The 25,399-nt window shown below is 47.6% G+C and overlaps 1 protein-coding gene across 1 annotated transcript; it reads right to left on the bottom strand.

Moving 5' to 3' along the window:
* Positions 1–10,748: 10,748 nt before the first annotated feature.
* Positions 10,749–18,698, bottom strand: MESD (mesoderm development LRP chaperone). Its single transcript, XM_064480645.1, has 3 exons — positions 18,465–18,698; positions 13,652–13,884; positions 10,749–12,144 (listed from the first exon to the last, which is right to left on the bottom strand). Exons 1-3 carry the CDS (start codon positions 18,669–18,671, stop codon positions 11,886–11,888), a joined length of 699 nt encoding a protein of 232 aa, XP_064336715.1. The 5' UTR covers positions 18,672–18,698; the 3' UTR covers positions 10,749–11,885.
* Positions 18,699–25,399: the final 6,701 nt, after the last annotated feature.

Below are 25,399 nucleotides of genomic sequence, written 5' to 3'. Positions count from 1 at the left end.
TCCACCCTCGGTTAGTTGAATCTGCGAATGGAGATCCCATGGACAGGGAGGGCCAACTGTAAGTCAGGCAGACCCGCCGGGGCACCTGCGTCCATGTGCAGTGGCCAAAATGGCCCCTGCCCTCAGGAAACTTTACCTGGAGGGAGAGATCACTCAACAAATACTTTTGAGCACCCATTCTGTGCCAGGCATGGCACAGTGAGGAACACAAAAGACCCCCCTGGAGACCGAGCGTCCCCACGCCCAGTGTGGCAGAGCTCAGAAGCCGGGAGGAGTTCTCGCCCGGAGTGGTCAGGGGTCAACAAGCGGAGGTGGGGCTGGAGTCGGCCTGGGGGTCAGGGTCAGAGAGAGGATGGGCCTTCTCAGAAGAGGCACAGCCGGGTTAGGGGGAAGGTAACCAGAGGTGAGGGCTGGAGGGTGGTGGGGCATAAGGCACAGTAGTCGTGAGGGGGAAGGTGGGAAGGTGGGTCGGCCAGACATCGGGCAGGTTTTAGGAACCACTGGATTTAATGATGGGAGGGGGTCCCTAGGGGGCCCTTGGCGAGCAGTTTCGCGGCTTGAGTGAGCGCACAGCCCGCAGGGCTCAGCGGCGGAGTTAGGGAAGGCACCCGGGGAGGGCTGAGGGCCAGCCAGAAGCTGACTGGGCAGCCGGGGACTGCAGCCGCTCAGCGCGGAGCAGCAGGAGCAAGAGATACACCAGAGCGGAGAGCGCGGGTGGCCCTGGGGCCCCTTCCACGTCTGTCCCTTCAGCAGTCCCCAGGCGCCCACAGGGGAGTCACCGGGCCAGCGCACCCAGCCCCTGTGCGCAGGGACACGGGCCAGCTAGCACCTGCCTCTGCGTGCCCGGGAGGAGAGGCGAGGAGGTCCCGCGGGACCGGGGGGGGGGGGGGGGGCGGGGCACGGAGAACGCCCCTGGGGGACTGGGGCTTCCGCCGCCCAGAGGTAAAGGCACGAGGAGACGCTGCCCCGAAGGGGTGAGAGGCTCTTGCACGCAGCCCGGGGAGGAAGGCGCAGCTGTCCGCTCAGAGAGAACACAGAGCGGCCTTGAGAGGTCAGCAAGCCATCCGCTTAAGCGGCAATGGCACGAAGTCGGAAGCGGGAGTTTGGGGGACTTTGCCCCCATGCCCACGGGACAACACAGGCAGTCCCGGGCCTGGCCTAGGCCTGCCCCTCTGTCCCCAGCTGCGCCCCAGCACACCGAACGCTCATCATTCTCACCCACTCAAGGCGCTTAGTGTCCCCACAGCGTCACAGGTGAGCTGTTCCCTCCGACTGGCACCGCTTTCCCTCCGTCCTCTCCCCTGGGCTTATGCCTGAACTCCCTGAGGCCTGGCTCCACGCAAAGCCTTCTCTGACCCACCCCTGGCCCCGTGGCCCCTTCCTCCTTCTGTGCTCAGGACCACTGGGCCATGATAGCTCTGGTCCTGCCTCGGGCTGTCACTCACCCCTTCCACCAGCCTGTAGCCTCCTACAGAGCAGGGCCATCTGACCCGCCCACACAGGGCAGAGGTGCGCCCAGTAATGTGTCATCATCACCCTGTAGAATGAAGGCAGGGGCAAACCCAGTCCCCTTCCTCTGTCACTGAAGCCAGAAGCCAGATACCCTCCACTCCCACTCCAAGCTCCTTTACCTGGGGGCTGGGTAAGGGGGGAAGTTTTCTCCCCAAGGGCAGGGGTAAGAGGAGGGTGGGGGAGGGGAGGACTCCGTTATGGAAGGAGCAGGTCTGCAGGCACTGGCAGGGCTCCCCATCCCCGTCCTCGGGCCTGGGTTGCGGGTACAGAGCTGGAAGGGAGGGGAGCTCACTGTTCCAGGCTGGGCAGCCTCTCCTCCCTCACTCTCTCCGGTCTTTCCACCTCCTCCTCCCTCTCCTCTTCCCTCGCTCCAGATTCTGCTCCTCAAAAGCCCAAGGAACTAGCCTGCAATAGCAAGTTCCTCCTCAACTGGAGGTTCCCTTGGTTAAATTCCTTTGGCGACTGCCATCTGGTCCAACAGAGGTGCAGGGATGGGATCCCTCCCAGCCTGGGACATCCACTGATTTAAAGTTAGAAGTAGGAGCCCAAAGGCAGAAAACACCACCTTGGCCCTCAAGGGATTCTCAGGGAGGAGCAAAGATCCCAGGGAATTTGTAAGGAAGCTTCTATCCCAGGGGTTCAGGGGCCTCCTTGGCACTGGAATGAATCCCTCATGACCTGTTTCTTCCAGACCTTGGTATGTAAATTCCCAGTCTGGCAGAACTTGTCACCCCTGTTTATAGAAGAGGCAAGGCGCAGGGACATCAAATTGGCACTCAAGGTCACCCAGCGTGGGCTGTGGTGGGGGCCCAGGATCAAAGAGACCTCAGTGCTTCCAGACCCATCACTGAGCCCCACTCCCCACATGGAGAAGGCCTAGCGACTGGAGGCAGGGGGAGCGGATGCAAAACAGGCCAGATGTCCCCGCAAATTCCTAACATTCCAGGAGGGCAGCCCTTCAAGCTCAGAGCACTGCCCAGCTCCGGGCCCCACAATTTTGGACTCAGAAACTTCACCTTGGAAACTTCAGCAGACTTCTCTGGAGGGGGGAAGAAAAAGTGCTCTGAGCGTGCTAGGGCCCTGTGCAGAGATCTAAAAATCTTGCAAGCTGGATGCTCAGATCCAGGGTCTGACAGAACCTGAGTGGCAGGCTCATTGCTAGGCTTGAGTCAATTCAGCAAGGTCTGTGGAGGGTTTGCCACATGGCCCCGGCTGCCAGCTCACATTTCCCCAGGTGCCAGACCCCGCAGAGATGGCCCTGGAGTTTCTGGCTTTTGACACATGAATGAGACCTCCTGAAATTTGCCCCCCAGAAATGTCCTTGTCCTGGCAAACAGCCTGCCGCCTCCTGTAGCCCATACTGGAGCAGCTCTGTCCCCTGGTCCTTTTCAGGGTGAAGCCACATTACCTGAGTGTGAAGACCCCTGGCCATGCAAGCCTCTGGGAGCGCAGTGTCCAGCAGGTGGCAGCCGGGCGTGCTCCTGCCTGGAGGGAAGCAGACCCACTCTGCTCTTGCATCCACTGCCCTGGGCAGATGAGCATTCTTCTGGAACAATCTCTGCAGCCCATGCAGACTTCCATCCCACCCCCTTCCTTGGGCTGCTAGGTTCCTGGGAAGAGAGCAGTGCCTTTACAAGAAAACGGTGAGGACGGGATGCCATGCTGCCTCTTGCTAGCAGTGACCTTGGACAAGGGGCTTAACCCTTATGAGCCTCTGTTTACTCATCTAAAAGAACAAACAAAAAAATATAGTGATAGTTAACACGATTAGAACACCGTGTCAAGGGCTTCACACTCGCTCATTTAATCCTCAGCACTTCTAGGAGGCTGGAGCTTTTGTTAGCACCCACAGGCGTAGCTGAGGTGCTAAATGCTGTGCCCAAGATGATACAGCTTGTAAAATGCAGGGCCGGGCAGTCCAATCCCCGAGCTGCTCTCTAACGGGCCTCACGTTAACGGCTAACGAACAGTAACCTCGCAGGGTGACGGAGAGAAGTGAAATGAAGTGTGGAGAGAGCCTGCACACGGCGGGGCTCAGTAAACGGGAAGAGACCCTGAGCATCTTTTAATGTCACCAGTGAACACCAGGAGGGCAGGAGCCTTGCCCGCCATGTTCGCCCTGACCCCCAGCACCTGCACAACTCCTGGATTTTGTAGGTGTTCAGTAGGGACTTGGCGAGTCGGCGTGCAGTGAGGCCTGACGGGCAGGAGCAGCCCTCTTCCCAGGCAGAGCCCGACGACCTGAGTTCAAATCCCGGCTCTGCCACTTCTTGGCAGTGTGACCATAGGAAAATTACTTAACTTCTCTGTGCCTCAGTTTCCTTGGGTGTCAAGTGGCGATGACAATATACTGTCTACTGCACAGGGTTGCCATGAGGATGGAGTAATTCATACAGAGCAGTATACATGGATCAGATAATCCTTTAGGTCTCAAAGAGAAATTCAGAGAGAGGTGTATGCAGATTTTCACAAATATGTGGCACAGACTGAGCGATCTGTTAATTAAAATAATAGTTGAAGAATGCTCACCAAAGGATGGATGGCAACTCGGAAGAGCTTGGTGGATGAGGAGGCCCTGAGACACCCCAGTCTCTGCTGCCCCCTAGTGGACACATCCCTTAATTTTTGATGACTTTCTGGCGTTGGAAGACACTGTTGGTCCTTGATTCAAAGGGGTGTCACAGCCCAAGCAGACTCTGGCCAAATCACTTTCCCCGGCTGTGTCTGGGACCTCTGGACGGTACGGCAGAGAGAAGGGCCATTTCTCCTTCACCTGATAGGGGTTTTATGAAGGAGCCAGACCACTGGTGCTCCTGTGATCACGGGCAAGTCCCCTCCCCCTCTCGGCTCTCACCTGGGAAACTGAACTGCCCACACCCCCGCGGCAGGGCAGGTGTGAGGCTCACGGGAGGTGGGTGACAGGAAGTGTGTGTAGGCTCTGAAGTCCAGCCATGTTTGTTGTAGCCACTGCCATCCGCACCTTCCTTCTGCGCTCCCCAGCCCCAGCGGAGCACAGCCGCACCTAGACTTCAGGTCTCTTCCTCCCAGACCCCCAGGTGAAGAGTCCGAGCTCCGCCCACTGCACAGGCCCCGCAGCGCCAGGCCCTGGCCTCACCCAGTCTGGTTGACCAGGTACCTCACAGCCTCACCACTTTTTCATCAGCTTCCAGTCAAAGGGCAAATTTCTATGTTTAATAGAGCATACACATTACAGAAGTGGGAACTGACCAAGACTCCCCCCGACCGAGCTTTAGTCAGGCTCCTCTGAGCCCTCATCTCAACTAAACCTCATCCTCGGCTTGCTGAGCCCAGTTTTAGCAAAGAATCTGCCCAAGTCAGTTTAATACCCCCACCCTTGAAAGCTAAGCCTTGGGCCTAAGGCTCCTGGTTGAATCCTGTTGAGCCAGTTTAACAGGAATCCCCCTACCCTAGATAGCTAATCTAATTTTCCACCCACTGCCCCTCTCACTCTGCTCTTTAATTAAAAGTCCCCAGCTCTCACCGCTGTATTCAGAGTTCAGTTCAAACTCATTCCCCTCCTGCAATAGTCTTGAATAAAATCTTTGCCATTTTAGCAAAAGTCTAGTACAAAATATTTCTTTAACAGAGTCCACCAAAGATTGAGGCATGCAAATTAAAATAAATGAACATTCTATGTCCATGGAATGATGCCTGGCATGTAGGTGGTCAATAAACACTTTTTGAATGAATAAATACATTAATGAATTAAAAATAATGCCCAAGTCTAGTGAGTTTTGGCAGAATTGACGGGTCTGCTCATATATCGCTGGTGACAGTGCAAACTGATAAAATCATTTTGGAAATAAAATGACAACATATAATGTATCCTTTGTTCCAGTCATCTTGCAAACAAAACTAAAGGAGTCATCTTAAGGGAGGGAAAAAACCAATTTCAATTGATGATATGAGTAACTAAAAAGAAATCAAATATTCAACAATATAGGAGATAGAGTGACAACACAGCACAGAGCGAGGGTCCCTACGTCTTTGCTTTGTTTCATGCTGTCTTTACACAAAAAGGAGAATAAGAAAAGTTAGAGTGGGAAGGGCAGACCGATTGCAGAAACCTCTTCAAAGCAGCTCTAGTGAGAAGTTCCTTATCAGGATCCAGAGCTCTCAGAATCCAGGGATGGCCAGGTTTATCGAAACCCAGGAGGTCAGAAAATTCAGGGCAAGTCTAGGAACTTCACCAGCGGAAGTTCTGCATCTTCATTCTGGCTGTCCCACTTCTGATGGCTCAGCTACCAAGTCACTCAGTCTCTGGCCGAGAGAGGACCCGATTTGCCAGCACGGGGTGTGGTGCCCTGGGTGAGGTGTCCACCTCTGGTCTGAATGGCCACGACCATCCAAGGCGGGGTGGCATAGGGCAGGAGGGTCACTCACGCCGACCGGGCAGCCTTGGGTTGAAGCAGATGCTTCTAGAAGGGGATGTGGATAGTGAGATAGAAATGAGACTCATGGGGGAGAGAAAGCTCAGCGGTAGAGTGCATGCTTAGCGTGCTCGAGGTCCTGGTTCAATCCCCAGTACCTCCATTAAGAAAGAGAAAGAAAAAAAAACAAAAAAAAATTAGATTCACGCACTTGCAATTAGCAGAGCCATGCCTGAAACTGCAGTCTGGCGGACTCTCTCTCTCTGCAGGAAAAGGACAGGTATATTCCACAGCCACTGAAAGGTCAAACATGAAGACCACATAGCAACGCAGAAACTTCTTGACGACATAAGGCTAAGTGAAAAAAAGCTGAAAACAAAATTCTGTTTCTGCTATGATGACAACTATGTGCATATAAAGTGCAGAGATAATAGCTTAAAGGGAAGCTTGGTCACATGAGCAAAGCTTGAGTAGCTGGGATGCTGTGCGGGTGGGGGAACTTCTTTTTTTATAGGGAGATCTTGTAACATCTCTGCAGTCTTACTTTAACACACAGAAGGATTTCACTTCTAGCTCTGAAAACAGAAACCTGGGAAGTCAGGGAATATGAACTCTTCAAACACAAAGAAATACTAAGGAAAGACCGCTGGCTTAAGACCCCAGATTCCCCCCCCACACACATGACAGCATGGCCTCACTGTCTCAGCCGAACCCTTCCTCTGTCTGGTCCTGTCTTTAGTGTTTTCATCTTTTGTTCATCAGGGTTTTGTTTTGTTTTGTTAACATTAGCCTGATTTTTTAAACACAGCATTAAAATATGATTTATCTTCACTGAGTTCTGTGGCGCCCCCTTACATCTATGTCTGGTGCAAGCGCCCCATGCCCTATGCCCCAGTCCTCCCTGGCCAAAAGCAGCTTTTGGCGTGGCCTTTCCTCCTTCTGCTGGGGCAAGAGGAACATGCTCGTTAGAGGTGAGTGAGGAAAAGAACACTGCCGCCTGACCCTCCCTGAGGGGAGCCAGAGGCCCAAGCTCCACTGCTAACCTGAGGAACTCTCGGAAGACTTGTCCAGACACTTTTTAGGAACAGCGGCTACCTTCCTCCCCCCGATCAGGGTCTAGGACACTTGGTGAAAACCATAGGAGGGCACAGACTACCTGGCAAGCAAGGTCACACACGGACTGAGCCCACTTCCTTTCCTGTTCAGTTGTAGAAAAGCTGAGAAAAAGCAACACTCAGCCCTTGAACTGCAGCTCCAGGAAAACAAACACCGCTTGGATATGGAGGGAAGGGAGTCAGAATTCACCTACGATGGATGCTCGAGGCTAAGGTCTAGGAAAAGCTGTGTCTGTGAAGCATGAGCAACAGGGGAAGAAACAAAGAAGTGGCATCTCTCCAAACATTTTGCAATTAGAAAACCACCACCGCAAAAGAATACATATACAAATACAGATAAATTTTCTATTCTGGGAAAAAATAGAATGCAGGGTGGAGAGTCTCTACCTGAACTTTTTGAGTTCATAGAATTTAGTAAAAACTTGAATTCTAATAAAAACAGTTCAATGAGATTAAAAATAGAAAGAGATTTTAAAAAAAAAAACTTATTTCAGAGCTAAGAAAAAAATTGGTGCCCAAACACCAACACAAAACTGAAAATAAGTTAATAATAGAAGATAAATTTTCCCAAAATGACGGGGGAAAAAAACCCTCTACATCTGCAACTGGGAATGACACACCATGTTCTAGGAGAATAAAAAAGGAATATTTTGAAAAATCAACACGATTTCCCAGCAAAATTACTAAATGGCTATGAATGAGCAAGGATCCCCAAGACCTGATAGAAAAAGCTGTCACTTTTAAGGGGAAAGATAAAGTTGGCCTCAGACCACTCTAACAAAGCAGTGGATGTGTTATATACAACTTGTCAGGGTAAAAATAACACTATGAAACACGCAACATGGGACAGGAGGAAGTTTGAGAACTCCCCCACCTTGACTAGGGGTGAATACATACTAAGTTGGCCTAATTAAAAAAGAACAAGAAGAAACAACCTAAATGTCCATCAATAGATGACTGGATAAAGAAGATATAGTATATTTATACAATGGAATACTATTCAGCCATGAAAAGGAATAAAATAATGCCATTTGCAGCAACATGGATGGACTATCATTCTATACGCAGTAAGCCAGAAAAAGAAAATGAAAATACCGTATCACTCACATGTAGAATCTAAAGAAGAAAAAAAAAGACACAAAAGAACTTATTTACAAAATGGAAACAGACTCACAGACATAGAAAACAAACTTATGGTTACAAGAGGGGAAAGAAGGTGAGAAGGGATAAATTGGGAGTTTGAGACTGGTAAATATTAACAACTATATATAAAATAGATAAACAACAAGTTTCTTCTGTATAGCACAGGAAACTATATTCAATACCTATAATGAAAAAGAATTGAAAATGAATGTATGTATGACTGAAACATTAGGCTGTACACCAGAAATTGATACAACTTTGTAAACAGACTATAGTTCAATTAAAAGAAATAAATACGGAAAAGAAAAAAGTTTCAAAAAAAGAAAAAGAAGTTTAACATTATAAAGGAAACCACCAGAAGTACTAAAAACCACAGTCCAACCATCAAACACCAGAGGGCAGGAGGAGAAAGGGAAGTGGAAAGATGTCTAATTATTAAGTCCTCATGCCCCGCAGCTGATAGTCAAAAAATTCATGTAAATGTATTCGATCAAAAGACATGAAAACAAACATGAAGAAGTAAAAATAAATTTCTGTATGTGCATGCGTATTTATATGTGTATGTTTATGTGTGCATGTATATATTCCCCCCCTTACCTCCCTTAAATATGACATTTCTCTTGTTCATGAATCTGGAGATTGGGCGTGGCTTTCCTGGACAACCTCTCTCTGCTTCCGGCATCCCTGGGACAGCTTAAGGGCTGGGGCTGGAAGCACTGGAAGGCTCACCCCCTCCCGTATCTGTGTCTGGGCTGGGAAGACTGGCAGCTGGGACTGGAACAGGTGAGGCTGCCCGGCACCTCTCTCTGCACGGCACTCCTGTACGTGGCCTCACGAGTATGGTGGCCTCAGGGTAGCCAGTTAAAATGTGGTTTTTAAGTCTACTAAACTGGCAAGCGTAAAGCTCTGTGCGGGCAAGGATTTGAGATCTCCTGCTAGCAAAGGTAAGCACTCGGGAGAGTCATCCGGCAACACACACCAGAACGGTAAATTTTGTTTGTTCCAGCAATTCCACTGCTAGGAATCTGCCCTTCAGATACAAACACAAGTTTACCAAAATATTTGGTAATATTTGTTAAAATGTCCATTGCAGGATTGTACTAGTGAAACCCTAAAACATCAGTGTTCATCAGCAGGGATCTATGCAGGCGAACTGTGGGTCACACTTCACCCCCACCCTGCTAATCTGCGCCACCTTCAACCAAGGCCTGAATCTACTCAAACACCCCTCACACCCACTAGCTCCCCCTCCAATCAGCTCTCCAGTGCAGCTCAAAATCCTTCAGGGCCTCCCAGATCTCTGCAAGGCCCTGTGCACCTCGCACGGAAGCTATCGTTTCAGCTGTCACCCTCAGTGCTGGCAGGTTCCTGGGAGGGAGGGGCCAGGATGGCCAGGGTGACAAGAGTCAGGACAGAAGTGCTTTAGCTCCTAACGAAGCACTTCCATCATTTAACAGCTGGCTTGCAGAGTTGGACTTTCCAAGTGAATGAGCCCTTCATGCCTAGGAATCTTCTAAATAAATCTCCATTTTCGTAATTTTTATTCCTAAAGGTGTACTGTTTAAGAGGTCCCACAACTTGTATGAGCTTTAGGGACCCCCTACCCCTAATCTGTGTACCTCACCGCTCCAGCCTGCTCCTGTGCTGTGCCCCAGCCTCTTCATTGGCCTTCTCGTTGTCCTTCCTGTTACTTCAAACCACAGGGCCTTTGCATGGACTGTTTCCTCTGTCTAGGTCCTTTCTGACTATCCCAAGATTGCTCCACTTTTTGGCACTGTGTACTTCTTTCCGGTTTCTAGCAGTTGCCATTTTCTGATTTCTGTGTATGATTAGTGTTTGTGTTTCCCCACCAAATCACTGTTTCATGACAGCAGGGGTACATCTACCCTGCCCCTGGCACCTTGTGGTGCCAGCACATAACAGGCAGTTGGTCAACACGGGCTGAAGCGGCCGCACGCTGCACAGGAAGCTGTGACACACGTGCACATTCTGACGCTGGAAGACAGCTAAGTGAAAATACAAGGTCTTGGGCAGCGTGAAGGGTGTGCTCCCTTCTGTTGAATGAGAAGCAGCATCCGATCAGGACAGCTGCCCCACACTAGGCCATCACGGTGACCACCTGTCTAGGCGAAAACTGAAAGCACCTAGGGACAGGGCTCGTTTCAGACATGGCTGGATGCAGGGGCTTAGATGAATCGGGACCCGCTCTCTCCCCGCTTCTCCCCGCTGCAGCGCTGGCCCCATCCTTAGACAGCTCTCCTCTGGACAGGGGAGGAGGGGGCAGCACCTCCAGCCTCACTTCCCTGGGCTCAAACTGTATGAGAAACGAAAAAACATCTCTTTCCGAGGCGGCTCCTGCAAACTCACCCTGGGATTAGCTGACCGGACTAACGCCCTTCATCCCCAGAGCGTGGGGCTTGCAGGGCAGACACCCCACCGACAGCACAGAACTGAGAACAGAGAGAGTGCGGATCATCAGAGAGTAATCTGAGTAGTTACCAAAATAAGGGGAAATACACAACATTGTAAACTGACGATACTACAGGTAAAAAAAAAATTAAAAACGGTGCCATGAGGCCAAAACAAATATGCATCACTATAAACCAGTAAGTGTATTTTTTTTTTTTAAACAAATGAACAGTAGCTCCCACCGGGGCAAGGCAGTGGCAGTGGGGAGACAAGACGTTCCGCCTGGCACTATTCTTCAGGGATGTTTCCTAACCGTGTAACATGCGCTATTTTTAATTTGTTAAAATCACAATGGAAGTTTTTTTTTTAACAAATCATTTTAGTTCTTAAAAATGACACCTGTGTATAAATTCTGCAGCTCTTCCTCACAGTGGGCTCTGACACAGAACAGCAAAATTAGACAGGCAGTACATCACGCTAGTACCATACAAAAAACACCACAAATTTAGGCACTTTATAAAAAAAAAAAGTTTGGAAATGAATGAGGTTATCAAGTCTTCTGCTACACTCTGCAAAGGACTCTGCTGATGCCAGATTTACACACTTTAAAATGATCACATTAAATGGCACACACAGCTCTCAACACCAGCATGACTCTTTCCTAAATGAAGTTCTGTTCTGACAGACCCCCTGAACTGACAGACCCCATAAAACCTGACAGATACCAAGAGTTCTCTGTAACTGATGAGAGGAATTCAAGTCCAAGAAATGCAAAGTGAATTATCAGGATTTCCAAGTTACGTTATTCTCCGCGCTCTGCATCTTCTGCATAGATCTGTGCTTCACACATCCTGATTGTGTACCGAGATGCCGGTGCTCCCACGGCATGTTTCAAGGCTCACAGTCATGGTAGTGATGTCCACGGCACAAAGAGCCTGATTCAATTAAATCAAGAGTTTTAAAGTTTAGAACCTGGTATCCTTTTGGTTAAGGGAAAATGGAACGCATGGACACAGCGGGCTGCCAGGCCGGAGCAGGTGCGGTGAGGGGAGCGGTGCCACAGTCCGCTCGGCGGCCCCCCCAACATTTAAATGGGAAAAAGCAACCCCGTCAGCTTTCTCTAGTAAACGTCAATGTGTCAGCATCCCGTGTTAATTACAAAACCTCTGCCTTCTTACTGAAACTTTGACACCGTAATTCTTATACTGGTCACGTGGCAGACCTTTTCTAGAAGAAACTGGAATTCCATCCGTGTGCGGTTCCCCACACCCGCCCCCAACCCGGCGTGCGCTCCCCTGCAGAGCAGCACGGCCCCTCACAGCTCTTCTCTTTTACTCCCAGCTCGGTTGTCTTCCTTTGAAGCCTGGGACTTTGGCTCTCCCTCCTTCTTCTTTTTGCCCTTCTCTTGCTTGGTTTTATTTTTCTCTTTGCTTCTTCCTCCTTTGCCAGGATACACCTGTCCCTCCAGAGTTACATCAGCGCACCTGTCTTGACTGACCAAAAAGTCCTTGATCTCCCAGGCATAGCTCCCATCACGAAGCATGAAGATAGCGCGGTCTGACCCCACGATGAACCTTGGCGGAGAGATGGGATCACAGTCAGCACATGGTCGTCAAGCGCGAGCGGGTCAGAGCGGTCGGGGGCACTTAACCAGGAAAAAGAACCCCTTTCAAATGCTACATGAACACAGAACAAAAATTCTATCTGCCAAGGCTTAGTGCTTTTGACATTCACTGTTTGAAAATACTGGCTGGCTGAACCATTTAACACCTCAGCTCAGATCAAAACGGAACAGACGGTGGATTTTGTCCGTGTGGCATAGGTGGTGGCCGATGGAAGGGACAGTGTTAGGAAGAGGGTCTTAGGATGCTGCAGACCTGGCTCGGGGGCTGCTGCTGCAGAAGCAGGGGGGCGGCTGCAACCTGGGTCTGCGTTACCTTCTGAAGTGCCCAGCCAAGGTCTCACCGGACAAAAGGCTTCTGTTGATAAAGGCTGAAACACCAGTTTATATGGGGCCATAAGAGGCCCACGAAGGACTCAGGAGGACGCTCGGCTGCTGGACAGAAATCTTAGCCCTGGAGGTCAACAGCAAGCAGCCCAAGTATGTCCACGCTCAACAGGTCTCAAGGACCAAAGAGGCACGGAATGTGGTTTGGGTGGATGGACCACGAGGGTGGCCAGTGGGCACGATCCTTCCATTCCTGGGGGGCTCACCCACACCTCCGCCCTTCACTGTGTCATGCCGCCACCAGCCCCGAGATCAGTGGCCACGGCCCTGGGCCAGTCATCACCGCAACATTTATTTGTTCCCCTAAGTGTCAATTTATGCTAACAAAGCGAACTGCCATCCTAGACACTTTCTAAGCACTCCTTTTTATTACTTTCACATTTCCCAAACTAAGACATTTGAAAACCCTAAATTTCAGAACTGTTATTGAAGGAGAAAAAGGAAATTACTTAAAATTGCATCTCAGGATTCTACTGAGCTTAGAGAACCGGACCCCGTCCCCTAAATTAGCAGTCTGCTCCAAGCGTATGTGTGAACATAGCTACACATTGAAGCACTCTCCAATGGGCAGAAACTCCTAAAGGAAACAAGCACGCTGTCCAACCGACTAATGTGCCCCACCAGAGGCTGAACTACGCAAGTTTTCACTCAGGTAAAATAAAAGTTAAAGATACAAAGAGAAATAACTTTAGGATCAACTGAGATATTAAAAAGCAAACAAATAAACAACGAACTTACTGGCTTTGTTCGATAATGAATTCTTTCTCTAAAGAAAAAGGGGGGAGGGTACAGCCCAGCGGCTGAGCGCGTGCTCAGCGTGCACGAGGTCCTGGGCTCAACCCCCAGCACCTCTGTTAAAAAAATAAATAAACCTAATTACCACCCCCACCCCCAAATAATAAAAGAAAAAAGAAAAAAAAAGTTAGATAAATAAATAAATGTAAAATAGAGACTAAACAGGGAAGGTCCAGGGCCCTACGTACAAGCACTGCCGGAAGGGAGCCCCTGACACACGGGCTCAGAAAACGTCCCCGCAGAGCCCAGTTTTCCCAGCAAGGTGGCTGGGGCTTTACCTCTGGACATCGTAGTTGGCGTTGAAAAGGCTGCCCTGCCAGAGGCTCGTGATTTCCTCCGTCTCCTTCTCGGTGGGGCTTCCCGACACAGTGACAAACATCATGAGAGTCTTGCCCTTCTTCGTCATTTTCAGTATGCTCTCAGGCTTGCCCGGGTCTATCTGCGAGAAGTCGATAGGAGCGGAGGGTCTCTTGTGCTCGGGGAGGTCTCCCTCTTCTATGTCGTCATCTTTCTATCAGGATAGGGGGGAAAGCATCAGACATCGTCAGAAGTGTGCTTCTGAACCGGCAGAGGCAAGAACACCTGCACGTGACGTCAGGTGCAGGTCTGTGACCTAAGTTACAACAGAAAAGAAGAAAACCCAGACTTGCTCCTCTAGCTGACTCTCAAGCAAAGTCTAAGTTCCAGGCAGCACCCATCACTCCAGGCCAGCAATCACAGAGAACCCCTGTGTGATGGTTTCTGCAGCTTTTTTGCTCTCAAAGAATCTACCCAATACGGTAGATTCTAAGAACAGCCACGTTCTGGTTTGGTCATACAACTAATACTGCACAGCAATGAAGAAAAACAAATACTGATACGTGTCACAAATCTCAAAAACATTGTATTGAGAGACAGAGCCAGGAACAAAAATCAGATATGCTACCCAATTCACTTATTTAAAGTTCAGGAATAGGCAAAATGAATCTAGGAGAAGAGAAATCAGAACAGTGGCTGTGTCTAGGAGGGGGTTATGAGGAGGGCTCGACTGAGAAGGGACACAAGGGTACTTTCTGGGGTGAGGGAAATATATTTTGACAGGGGTGTGGATAACACAGATGTATCAATTTGTCAAAACTCATGGCACTGCATACTCAAAACCTGCATTTCATGTACATCAATTTCACCTGAAAAATAAGAACGGTAAACAAATACTCAATTCTAGTTAGCAGGCTTGGTTTTCAGTGGTGTAAGCTAGAGATTCTGAACCACACTCAGTACAGGTTGGCTGTTACCACTTGGCCCCCTGGAAATCAACTAGGGAAATCACCCTCACAAAATACACAGGAGCTCCTGGTGGTCAAATTCACAGGCTGTTTCTGTCTTTATTCTATTTCTCCATAACATCTGTTATGGTCTCCTTAATACTTCCAGACTTCTAGGTGATTCAATAACCTTAAATATTTTTATTTTTCAAACCGATTTTTACTAATGGTCGTGAAATTAACTGCATAGGTCACACGCAGCATTTCTTTTTTAATGAAAACATAATTAAGTGATCAGAAGTCTAGTGCAGATAGCAAAGGTAAAGAATCCTTCAAGGTAGAGAAGAAAAAAACCAGTACCCTGGGTGTAGTTAACAGTCCAGTTCTACTCTTAGTTCCTTGGCTTCCCAGGGTAATCTTATCTCATTTTTCTAAGCTGAGAGCAATCAAACCCTTACCCCCAGGCCTGGCTAGAGTCCTGTAATCAGGTCAGGCATGCCCCACACCCAGGCATGGTCCTGCCTCCAGGCCAGTCCTGCATTTCTGACTGTCTTCACCAACTTCCCCATTGCTGTCTGTCAAATTTAATAGCTGCAAAGCTGAACTCCTCTTTTCTGTAAATCCTTTCCTTCCTCCCATGGTCCTTGACTAGCTACCATCTGAGTAGCTATGCTGTCCCAGGCACCTCTCATTTATGATCTCCCACCTCAGGACAACTCTGCGAGGCCCCACTGAATACATGACATGGATGAGACTCAGAGAAGACAGGTAACTTACTCAATGTCACATGCCTGAAGTATAAACTCACAGTCTGGCTCTGAATCCCTCCCACCTGGCCCTCCGTGGCACCTGGTGACAGTAACATCAGGTGAAGAATCACCTTTGGTTCTTCTGCACTAACCAGGCCTCAGCACCAGTCCTAACACAGTGGAAGGATTTGTCCCCTTCTGGCCCCACTCCACACACCTGACGCAGGCCTCTCACTGCAGCTCTGATTTTGACACTAGCAGAGGAGTGGGGGGGAAATTCAGGGATTGCCACCCAGGGAGGAGGTACTGCTTCCTCCCAGAAAAGCTCCCACAGAGATGGATCTGCTCTCCCACAGAAAAATCCCTGCTCCTGGGGAAGGGTGCTCACATTTGCAGGATCTGCAAATACGAGTCCACAAGGAACTCTGCCAGGTGGGATGTTATCCAGCTTGAAGGATGAGGAAAATGAGGATCACACTGTTTCCAAGGAGTAAATCTGTGTGCAAAACCTCTGTCCTTCCACTACATTATCTGGTCATCCTCCTGGTCTCACAGTCAATCAACTACCAAATCCTGCCAAGAACATCAAAATCTCTCACATTTCTTTCTCCCTTCTCCTCCATTCTTGCAGCTTCTCACTTAACCCAGGTCCTCCTAATTACCTTTCATATGCATATGTGTTCACCAATGTGTAAGGCAGTGAAGTAAAACGGTTAAAGGAAAAGGCTTTAAAGTCAAGTGACCAAATCTGAAATTAAGCTAATTTGCTGTGTGACTTTAGGCAAGTTATTTAACCCCTCTGTGCCTCAAGGTCTCATCTAGAAAACAGAGATAAGTACCTCCTTCATTAATGTGGTAAAGGGATAAAATGAGATTAAGTGCTTAAAGTAGCCCTCTGAGTTAATGAACACCCAATAATTATTGTCTCTGCTTTCAGTTTCTCCCTGCCCATCCATCCTACATTTTGCTGACCAATTAATTTTTCTCAAATTTAGCCCTCATCATGATATTCCACTATTCAAAACATTCAATAGCTGAAACAACCATTCCAAGGCATATTCTGAAGCCTTTTAAAAATATTACAGACTATGCAGTAACCCGGGGAAATGCTTAATATGTATCAAATGAAAAAAATAACAGCAAAAAATTCTATAGATGCAATGCTTTCAGCGGTAAAAACTTATGTCTGCACACAGAAGGGCAACCAAATGACTGAACACATGGTTTGGGATGAAGTCATGGCTGATTAAATACCCATATTCCAGTACCGTAATATTTGAGTAACACAACTTTTGAAACTCATCACAGGCAGCATTTTTCCTTCTAAATAAAGTCCAAACCCCACTGGATCCAAGGCCAAGCAGGACCTGGTTCTCACCAACCTTTCCATCTTTCTCTCTCATTATGTTGCTTCAGAAAGTCTGTTCTAGACAACCCAATTTATACTAGCATAGCTAATAATCAGAGCTGCACTACTGTAGGTCCTTTCCCTTTTCTCAGTTAATCCTTGCAACAACTCTGAGGTCGGTCCTAACAACTCTATTTTGCAGGTGAGGAAACTAAAGTACAGAGGGGTTCTTCACTGGCTCCAATTTCCAAGCTGAAGTGGTCTGAACCCAGGAAGTCCAACTCCAGAGCCTGGGCTATTAATACTGACACTGCTTTGGCCAGTTCCCACGTGTCTCATCCACCTCAGCTCATGCTGCTCAGTTAGTAATGCCCTTCTCCCACACTGCCTTCCTATCTGAAATGCCACTTCCTTCCTGAAACCCTTTGGGATTCCCACTGCACTTTCTTTCCATAGCACTCAGCCATTTCTAGTGTGTATTAAGGATTATTTTTATTATTATCTACTATTCCTGATAGTTGGAACACTCAGTCACCTCTGCAGGTCTTTTTGTCTAGCTCAGGATCTGAGTACTTCCAGGCTAGGATTTCTGCATGAGATGCTACTCACACCTTGGTGGGTCAAAAACTTCATTTGTTAGAGCCCAAAGAGAGCCTGGGAGATTGCAAGGGAGATGGAAAGTCAGTTCCTTCTTCCTTGGTGGTGTGCACACACCCAGACCTACCCCAATCTTTCCATCAGCTGCAGGTCAACTGCTTTCTTCTAGTCAAGTGCATCAGATGGCATTTTAAACTTATGTCTGAAAGCCTCTATCCAATACATACACATTTGGAGATAACCACAAAATAATAAAACATCAGTGTTGGAAGAAATCATCCAGTAAAATCTCATTCTGCAGATAAGAAACCCGAGGCCTAGAGTGGAGACATGACTCTCCCAAGGTTATACAGTGAGCAGAACCCAAGTTTCTGTCTCTTCTCCACCAGCTGGGCAAATTAACCAGGCCAACACAACTACCTTTGGAAGGGAAAGAGGTAGCAACATTTTCGGTTAGTGAACTTTACCTAAAAAGCTTACTACACACTCGTGTGCATTCAAGTAACAAACAAGAAAACAGACTCTCACTCAAACTCAAATCAGAAAAATGACTCAAAGTCATTGCTCCTTTAAACGAAAAATGTGAGTTCCGTGAGAGCGAGCCACTTACTGGTCTTTGCTACCAGCCTCCGCCCCCATCCCCCCAAAGTAAAGCCACTCACAAAATTACAAACTCTCAGCAGGGACATACACCAAAATGGGAACTCAGAATTCGTAGAGAACACGGGTGAACAATGAAAGCTGAGACGGCCCTCTTGAAAGATAATCCTCACCACACCCCTCACCCATCTTCTGGAGTGGAGTAGAAAAGGCCTCCCTCCACATTTCCAGGGACAGCTCACTGCCCCGTGGAGACCAGGGCACTGAAGGCAAACAGGACAGAACAGTGGGAGGCCATGACTGGAGAGGCCCGAGGGATGGTGGAAGAGGACACTGGGACGAATGACCTGAGACGGGGGTCGGCAGGCCGCAAGGGGTCAGCGGGGGCCGGAGCGAGCCAGTAAGGACTCATGACATGAGCAGAGAAGAGGTTATGGGGTCGGCAGATACCGAGACGGAGGTCTAAAGGGTCCCAACACGGAGGGGGTAAGAGGTCACTGGGAGCGGGGCCCGGGACAGAGGAGAGCCGGCAGAGTGTGCGCGCGCCGCGGACCTCCCACTGTTCCAGAAGACGAGCCATGTCCGCATCATTGTAGTCGCGAATATCCTTCTTCTTCTTTCGGGGAGGTGGGGTAGCCTCGCTGGGCGTCTCGGCCGGGCCGTCGGCGGCGAAGACCCGAGGCGGCAGCAGCAGGAGCAGCAGCAGATCAGATACACAGAGAACAACCACAGCCGCGCGCGCCCAGCCGGAGGCCGCCATCTTTACCGCGCAGCGCCGTGCCGCCGCGGAGAGCGGACCTGCGCGAGCCGCCGGCCCCGCCCCAGGCCGCCACTTTCCTGGGCCCGCCCCCTGCCTTCGCGTACGTGGGACCCCGCCCCGTAACGCCTCCGGCCCCGCCCCGCCCCGTGGCTCCGCCCACCAGCCAGCGGTAGCCTACCAGGCCCCGCCCCGTCACGTTTCCTCCATCCCCCACCTCCGGGAGCCACGCCCCTCCGCCATCTTGGCTCCGCCCCGGCCCACGGGTTCCTCGGTTTGGTCCTGCTGAGAGCCTTTCTTCCCTGGCCGGCTGGGTCGGACCGAGTACTCCCGTTCACTTTCCGCCAGAGGCCGACCTTTTCCTCTCTTAACGCGTAGGCCGGGTCCCAAAGTTCACCCAGGGCCTCTAGGAATCCTCAAACAGCGCCTCACGAGGCCTCAGTTTTTCGCCTGTGAATTGAATCGGCGCTGGAAGTTCTGGGAGCTGCCTTTGCTCCTAAGAAACCCCGTTTCACGGTGTCACACGTTTCCTCTGTCTCCTGCGATTTCCTTTGAGGACAGTCAGTTAAAAAGAAGTGAGTGGCAGGTAAAGCAACTTGCTCAGATCATCAATAGACCAGGCCCACTGCTTTCCTGCTCAATAGGGAGGATTCAGTTTGGCTTTCATTATTACTGCCGCCTCCTAAACTTGAAAAAGCTTTTTTTAAAAAAATCAGTTTTCATCTGTAAAATAGCTTCAGTAGCACTTCTGATTTTAACCTAATGCTGTCGGCTGTAATTCTTCTCAAGGGCGAATCATTCTGTCTTTCGTTTATAACTTAAAAAGATTCTGGAAATTGATACAACACTGTAAATTGACTAGATTTCACTTTTAAAAAAAGGGGAAAAAAAGAGATTCTGGCCAGAAGTGGATGCTTTAAAATTCCACAAGTTTTAAATGGCTAATCTGATTTCTTTTAATCTTTTAATTGGGTAAGAAAGACACAAATCATTTATTGTAGTTGTAAAATATTCAAACATTGTACAAAGTTTCAAACATTCTACTCTGTTCTACACCAACCACAATTCTATTCCACACCAACTAGTTATCAGTATGTTTAATATTGCATACATTTTTTATACATTAACAAACATCAAAGTGTCTCTAGAAATGGTTTTGTTGCCTTTATATATGTGTTTATGGCAGCACACTGTACAAATTAGTGAGCGTGTTGGCTCCTTAAGTATCTTCCAATTACCAATGTGACCTGATGCACTTTCACGTTTATACTGCCGCGTAGTATGCTTTGGTATTAATATGCCAATAGTTTATTTCCCTATTACCCTATTGATGGGCATTTACACCAATTTTTCTGCTATTACCAAAAAAAAAAAAAAAGCCACAATAAACCTCTTTATTTATGCTTTGTGTTATGGGCTGAATTGTATCCCCCCAAATTTCATATGTTAAAGTCTTAACCCCCCTTTACCTCACGTGACTGTATTTGGAGATCGAATCTTTAAAGAGGTAATTAAGTTAAAATGAGGCTGTTAGGGGGTCCTAACCCAATGTGACTGGTGTCCTTATAAGAAGAGGAAATTTGGACATAGCCATGTGTAGGGGGAAGATCATGTGAAGACACAGGGACAAGATGGCCGTTTACAAGCCAAGGAGAGAGGTCTCAGAAGACACCAACCCTGCCTATCTGGGACTTCTAACCTCCGGAACAGTGAGAAAATACATTTCTGTTGTTTAAGTCACCTGATCTGTACTTTGTTATGGCCGCCCTAGTAAACTAATGTATCTTGCTTGGATAGGATTAATAGGCTACATATAATAGAAAAGTGAATTTGTTAAAACAAAAAAAAGTGGCTTAAAAAGACAGAGGGCTTTGTTGTTATTGTTTGATTTTTCTACCACAGAAGCAGATAGAAACTAAGCATCTGGGGCTGGTATTTTGGCTCCTTGGTCATCTGGCACCCAGCCTCTTTCTCCTGCTGCTCCATCATATTGGCCCGTGACTTCCATCCTCAAGGTCACAAATTCCTAAACGGCTACGGAGCCCTAGCCCTCAAGATAACTTTCATCCAGGGGAAGGAGGCAGGAAGGAAGGCCAAAAGGAGCACACCTTTTTAACGGAGTCAGCTTCCTTTCAGCAGCCTACTTGGACAATCCACACAACACTTTGTTTACATCTCAGGGGCTGGAACCTAGCCTTCTAAGGGAGTCTGTCTTCTGTCTCCATTGTCACCCCAAATAAAATTGGGATTCTGTTATTAAGGGAAAAGAGGGGCAGGCAACGAGCTAACAATGTCTGTCTCACCTTCACGCTGAGGACCACCGAAGCTTAAAACTCTCCCGCTGTCGGGTGGCTGAGACTGGCCATATTCGTGCCTGCATTTATAGGTATACATGCTATGCCATTTCCTACTGACATGGAGCAGAAATAATTCATAAGAAAAAAAAAGTAGTTTTTTCTTTTCCTTTCTTTTCTGAAATCATAAGGGAAATGTCATAAGCTTTCTCCCCAGAGCACACTGCTCCACCCAGTGGCTCAGAGCCCTGTCCTGGTGCAGTCATGCTAAAAAACATGCACAGCTGTGGTGGATCATGTGCTCTGCTGGGAGGGGTCACCCTGGTAATTCATTCTGCCAGCTGCCAAGTTAAGGTGCAAAAGTGCTGAGATTCCTGGTCCACAGTATCTAGTGATACAGGGGGGAAAAAAGTCATTTACTGCTTTACAGAAATTATTGGGATGGTGCAAAGAAAATTCCAGGGCTACTTTCATCTGAGGAGATCAGCTCCATTTATGATCCACTGACGTGAAAACATCTGGATTAACTGCATTTTTACCAGTTTGCTTTTTGGAACTTGATTCAGTTCAACTCTGTGAGAATGTATTTACCGAGGGTCTACTGTCAACCAGGAACCAGATGGGGCACTGGTTGATTGGTATAGATTGCTATACCAAGGTCCCTGCACTGAAGAGCTTGCAGACTAGCAGAGGAGATAAACAAGACACAGGAAGTATAATGCAGATGGCAGGAGGTCAGGAACTGAAGGGAAGATATGATGATAATAATATCCCTGTTTTAAATAAGAGGAAACCCTGGTTTTAGAATTGCATAATTTGTCTGAGGTCACACAGCTAGCAAAGTGGCAGGCAGGAGTCTGAGCCCAGGTCTACTGGATGACGTGGTGAGTCTTTCCTCCAGCATAGCACCATCTGGGTTAATCATCCAGGCACTCAGGATAGTCAAACAGGGAGCCAGATGGAAGACCCATTGAAAAGGAGTCTGGAGGCAGGAATGCTCAGAGGGGATGGGATAAGGGGAACCAGGTCTGAAGGCGTGTAGTAGGGCAGGAAAGGAAGGGGCAGAAGTGAAAGAGACTGCGTGGTCTGGCCAGCCTCTCATTGCCCTGGGGTTTAATACTAACCGTACCACTAAGTGGCTCAGTGACCACAGATGGTAAAGGTGAATCTCCGATCTAACCGGTGACCTAGCCTGGGCTGCTTCTGGCCTGTGTCCTGCCACAACAGAGGAGGGAAGCCTCAACTGAAGCATGCAGTGAGTTTCTAGCAATACTTGTAGTTAAGCAGGGGTGCTATTCAAAATGCTGAAAAAACAGAATGGCACAGTTACCAATTAATCAGAACTGATGCCTATGACCTGAAAGGCACAGCATGATTCTGGAGGCTCTGGTGGGCCAAACATTAACCCTTTAAAGACAGAATCATGGGGAATCATGGGAAGAAGGTCCTGGGGTTGGGGCTGAGTTGGGAGACAGGGGAGGCTGTGACTATTTACCCCCCCCTTTTTTTTTTAACCATTCTTTACTTTTGTGCTTTTTAACCCAATGCAAGAAGAGTTACTACATATCTCCTGGGTTTTATATTTACTCACATGTAGTGACTAATTGATTACCTTTTGACTACAATTTCAGATTTCCAGGAGAGAATGTGATTGTCCCAGGCCGGCCCAGGCCGGGGTGGGTGTCCATTCCTGGTCATCATCATTACTGGTGAACAGGAGAGCAGGATGCATATTATTAAATATTACAATCAAAACTTATGTTTGCTAAACACCATGAAAAAAAAGTTAAAAGATAAACAGTAAATTGGGAGGAAAACTCCCACATGGCAGAGACAAAAATATCCTACAAATCAGTAAGAAAAAGATGAAAGCCCTGAATGAAAATGGGGAAGGACCTGAACAATATTTTTATTTTTCCAAAATAAATAAACCAATTTATATATGAAAAAAAAGTGCAGACAGAGACAGACTCACAGACATAAAAAACAAACTTATAGTTACCAGAGGGGAAAAGAGGTGGAGAGGGATAAATTTGGAGTTCGAGATTTGTAGATACTAACTGCTATCTACAAAATAGATAAACAACAAAGTCCTACTGTACAGCACAGGGAACTATATTCAATACCTTGTAATGGCCTATAACAAAAAAGAATGTGAAAAGGAACATATATGTGTATAAATGAACCACTATGCTGTACACCAGAAATTAACAACATTGTAAATCAACTACACTTCAATTTTTTAAAAAGTGCAGAACCTCACCGCATATCAAAGAAGTGCAAATTCAAACAAAGATATAATTTTTTACCCATCAGTTGGGCCAGAATAAAGAGGATGTCCATTGTTGGCAAGGAAATAAGCCTTCCCATTCACTTATGGGATGGAGTTTTTCTATATGAAAATTAGGTGAAATGTATCAAAACTCTAAAAAAGTGTGCATAATCTCCCAATTAGCAATTCTACCTCCAAGAATGACACTAAGGAAGTTGACAATGAAAATAACAGAAATGCTAATACAGAGCACTTAGCGTGTGGCAGGCAGTCTTCTGAATGCTGTACCTGTATTTCATTTACCCACTGTAACAATCCTACGTAATACCCTCTATAAGAGGGGAGAACAGGGACCACCCTTACTGTTCAACCCTCACAGGCTATAAAGTCTACATTTGCAGATTGTAAACTGTAATCCCCTCATGCAATGCAAAACAAATATGCTATCATAGATGTGTATCTGTTGATATTAAAGATAGTCATTTTATAGTATTAAGTGGTGAAATGTAACATGGTATTGAAATGATATAGAATGAATATATGTATGTGTATGCATGACTGGGACATTATGCTGTACACCAGAAATTAATACATTGTAACTGACTATTCTTCAGTTTAAAAAATTATATAGATATGTGTATGTCTGCATGGGAAAACAGCTGCAAATATGTATCTCGTGGCTATCTCTAAACAGTGGGATTTAAAATTGGTTGTATTTCAAAAGGGGTGGAGGATGCACATAAAGGCACTGATGCTCCCAAAATATTGACTGATAATGCTCTCTCCACCAAGATAAAAGGGGAAAAGAGACTAATTTCAACAGAAATTCTCAGGATAATACACTTAATTCAAATGATCTAGAAAACTGCAGTTGCCTTGAAAATTTAGGGAAGACACCTGAATTCATCTCCTAAGAGGAAAAGGTAGGATTTTAATGTGTTATCTGAAACATCACCTGTACTCTGCAGCTCAGATATATGCAATCATGTTTTGAAAACTCAGAATCTCTGTTTCCAGAGAATTAGCTTCCTGGACTCTCCAAAACAAGCTGTCAGAGAAACGGGGTGAGCACACTTGCTAAACAAAGGCCCAGCCCTCAATCTTGGAGCTGTTAGCTGTTGATCATGACCACACACAGGCCGTGTCCCTGCTGTGGGTTCAGGAATGTCCATGACTTCTGTCCATTGCTGAGTAAGAGCTGTGGGTAGCAGGATTTGGGTTCAGTGAAAGGATGCCTTTCTTGCAGAGAATTGCAAATGAATTAATTCATTAATTTATTACTTCCACACTTATTGACGACCATGCAATGGACTGGCTGTAGGGAAGAGATGAACAGATCAAGTCCTTGTCTTTAAAAAGATGACAGGGTGGTGGGGAGGGAGTTATGCCAGCAGTTACAAATACAGCAGGCTAATGGCCACGCTGAAGCCGGGCACATAGCATAGCAGGTGCAAGGGGGCAGAAATGCCCATGTCTGTCTGAAAGTCAGGGAGGCTTCATGTGAAGGAGCAAAAAAGCTAGTCAATCTGTACTGACTAATTATGCGCTAGGTACCATGAGATATATCAAAAAATTTTACTGTTAGGAGTCCAGGGAGCCTGGATCTTAGCACTCACCTTTTCTCCCCTATAGAGTTCTGGAAAATGGAAAATACACCCACAGATCACTAACCAGTAGGGAAATGGGGTATAGAATTTATCTGTGAAAGTAACTTTCACCTCCATGTAGGTTTGCCTGGTAAGCTGGATGGGAGAAAATTTCAGATCCCCCAGACCTTGGAACTTGAAGGCTCCCAAGGTATGACTGGTCCTGCACACAGGCTTCCCTCACACACTCAACTTCAGGTGAATGGGGAGACAGCACGGAGGGAGCCAGGGATATGAGAGTGATGGGTGAGATCCTGCCCAAGTGTTCTTACTGGCTGGGAACCAAACACACCAGAGAAGGAGGATACACTGGGTAAGGAGAGTGACCCGTCACACAGTGACCTGCTCCCTAATGAACCACAGTCCACTGGATGTCAGACTCTCATTTATCACCTGTGGGGATGGGTGAATCAGGCAAAAGGAGGGGCAGGGGTAAGTTTTCCAGATACAAGTTCCTCTCCTTTAGAAGAGATACTGAAAGGAAGATAATAAAGGATGATGTCTGATCATGTGTAGGAA

This window comes from Camelus dromedarius, chromosome 29 (assembly GCF_036321535.1).
Source record: "Camelus dromedarius isolate mCamDro1 chromosome 29, mCamDro1.pat, whole genome shotgun sequence".
Taxonomy (NCBI): domain Eukaryota; kingdom Metazoa; phylum Chordata; class Mammalia; order Artiodactyla; family Camelidae; genus Camelus; species Camelus dromedarius.
Note: the sequence above shows the minus strand (reverse complement) of the source record. Positions and strands in the feature narration are given on the sequence as shown.

Excerpts from the sequence above, each read along its gene's own strand:
- MESD (XM_064480645.1), bottom strand. The coding sequence starts at position 18,671 with ATGGCGGCCTCCGGCTGGGCGCGCGCGGCTGTGGTTGTTCTCTGTGTA. Across the intron at positions 13,885-18,464 it reads GTCTTCTGGAACAGTGGGAG|AAAGATGACGACATAGAAGA; the intron begins GTCCGCGGCGCG and ends CTATCCTGATAG. Across the intron at positions 12,145-13,651 it reads GCCAACTACGATGTCCAGAG|GTTCATCGTGGGGTCAGACC; the intron begins GTAAAGCCCCAG and ends CTCTCCGCCAAG.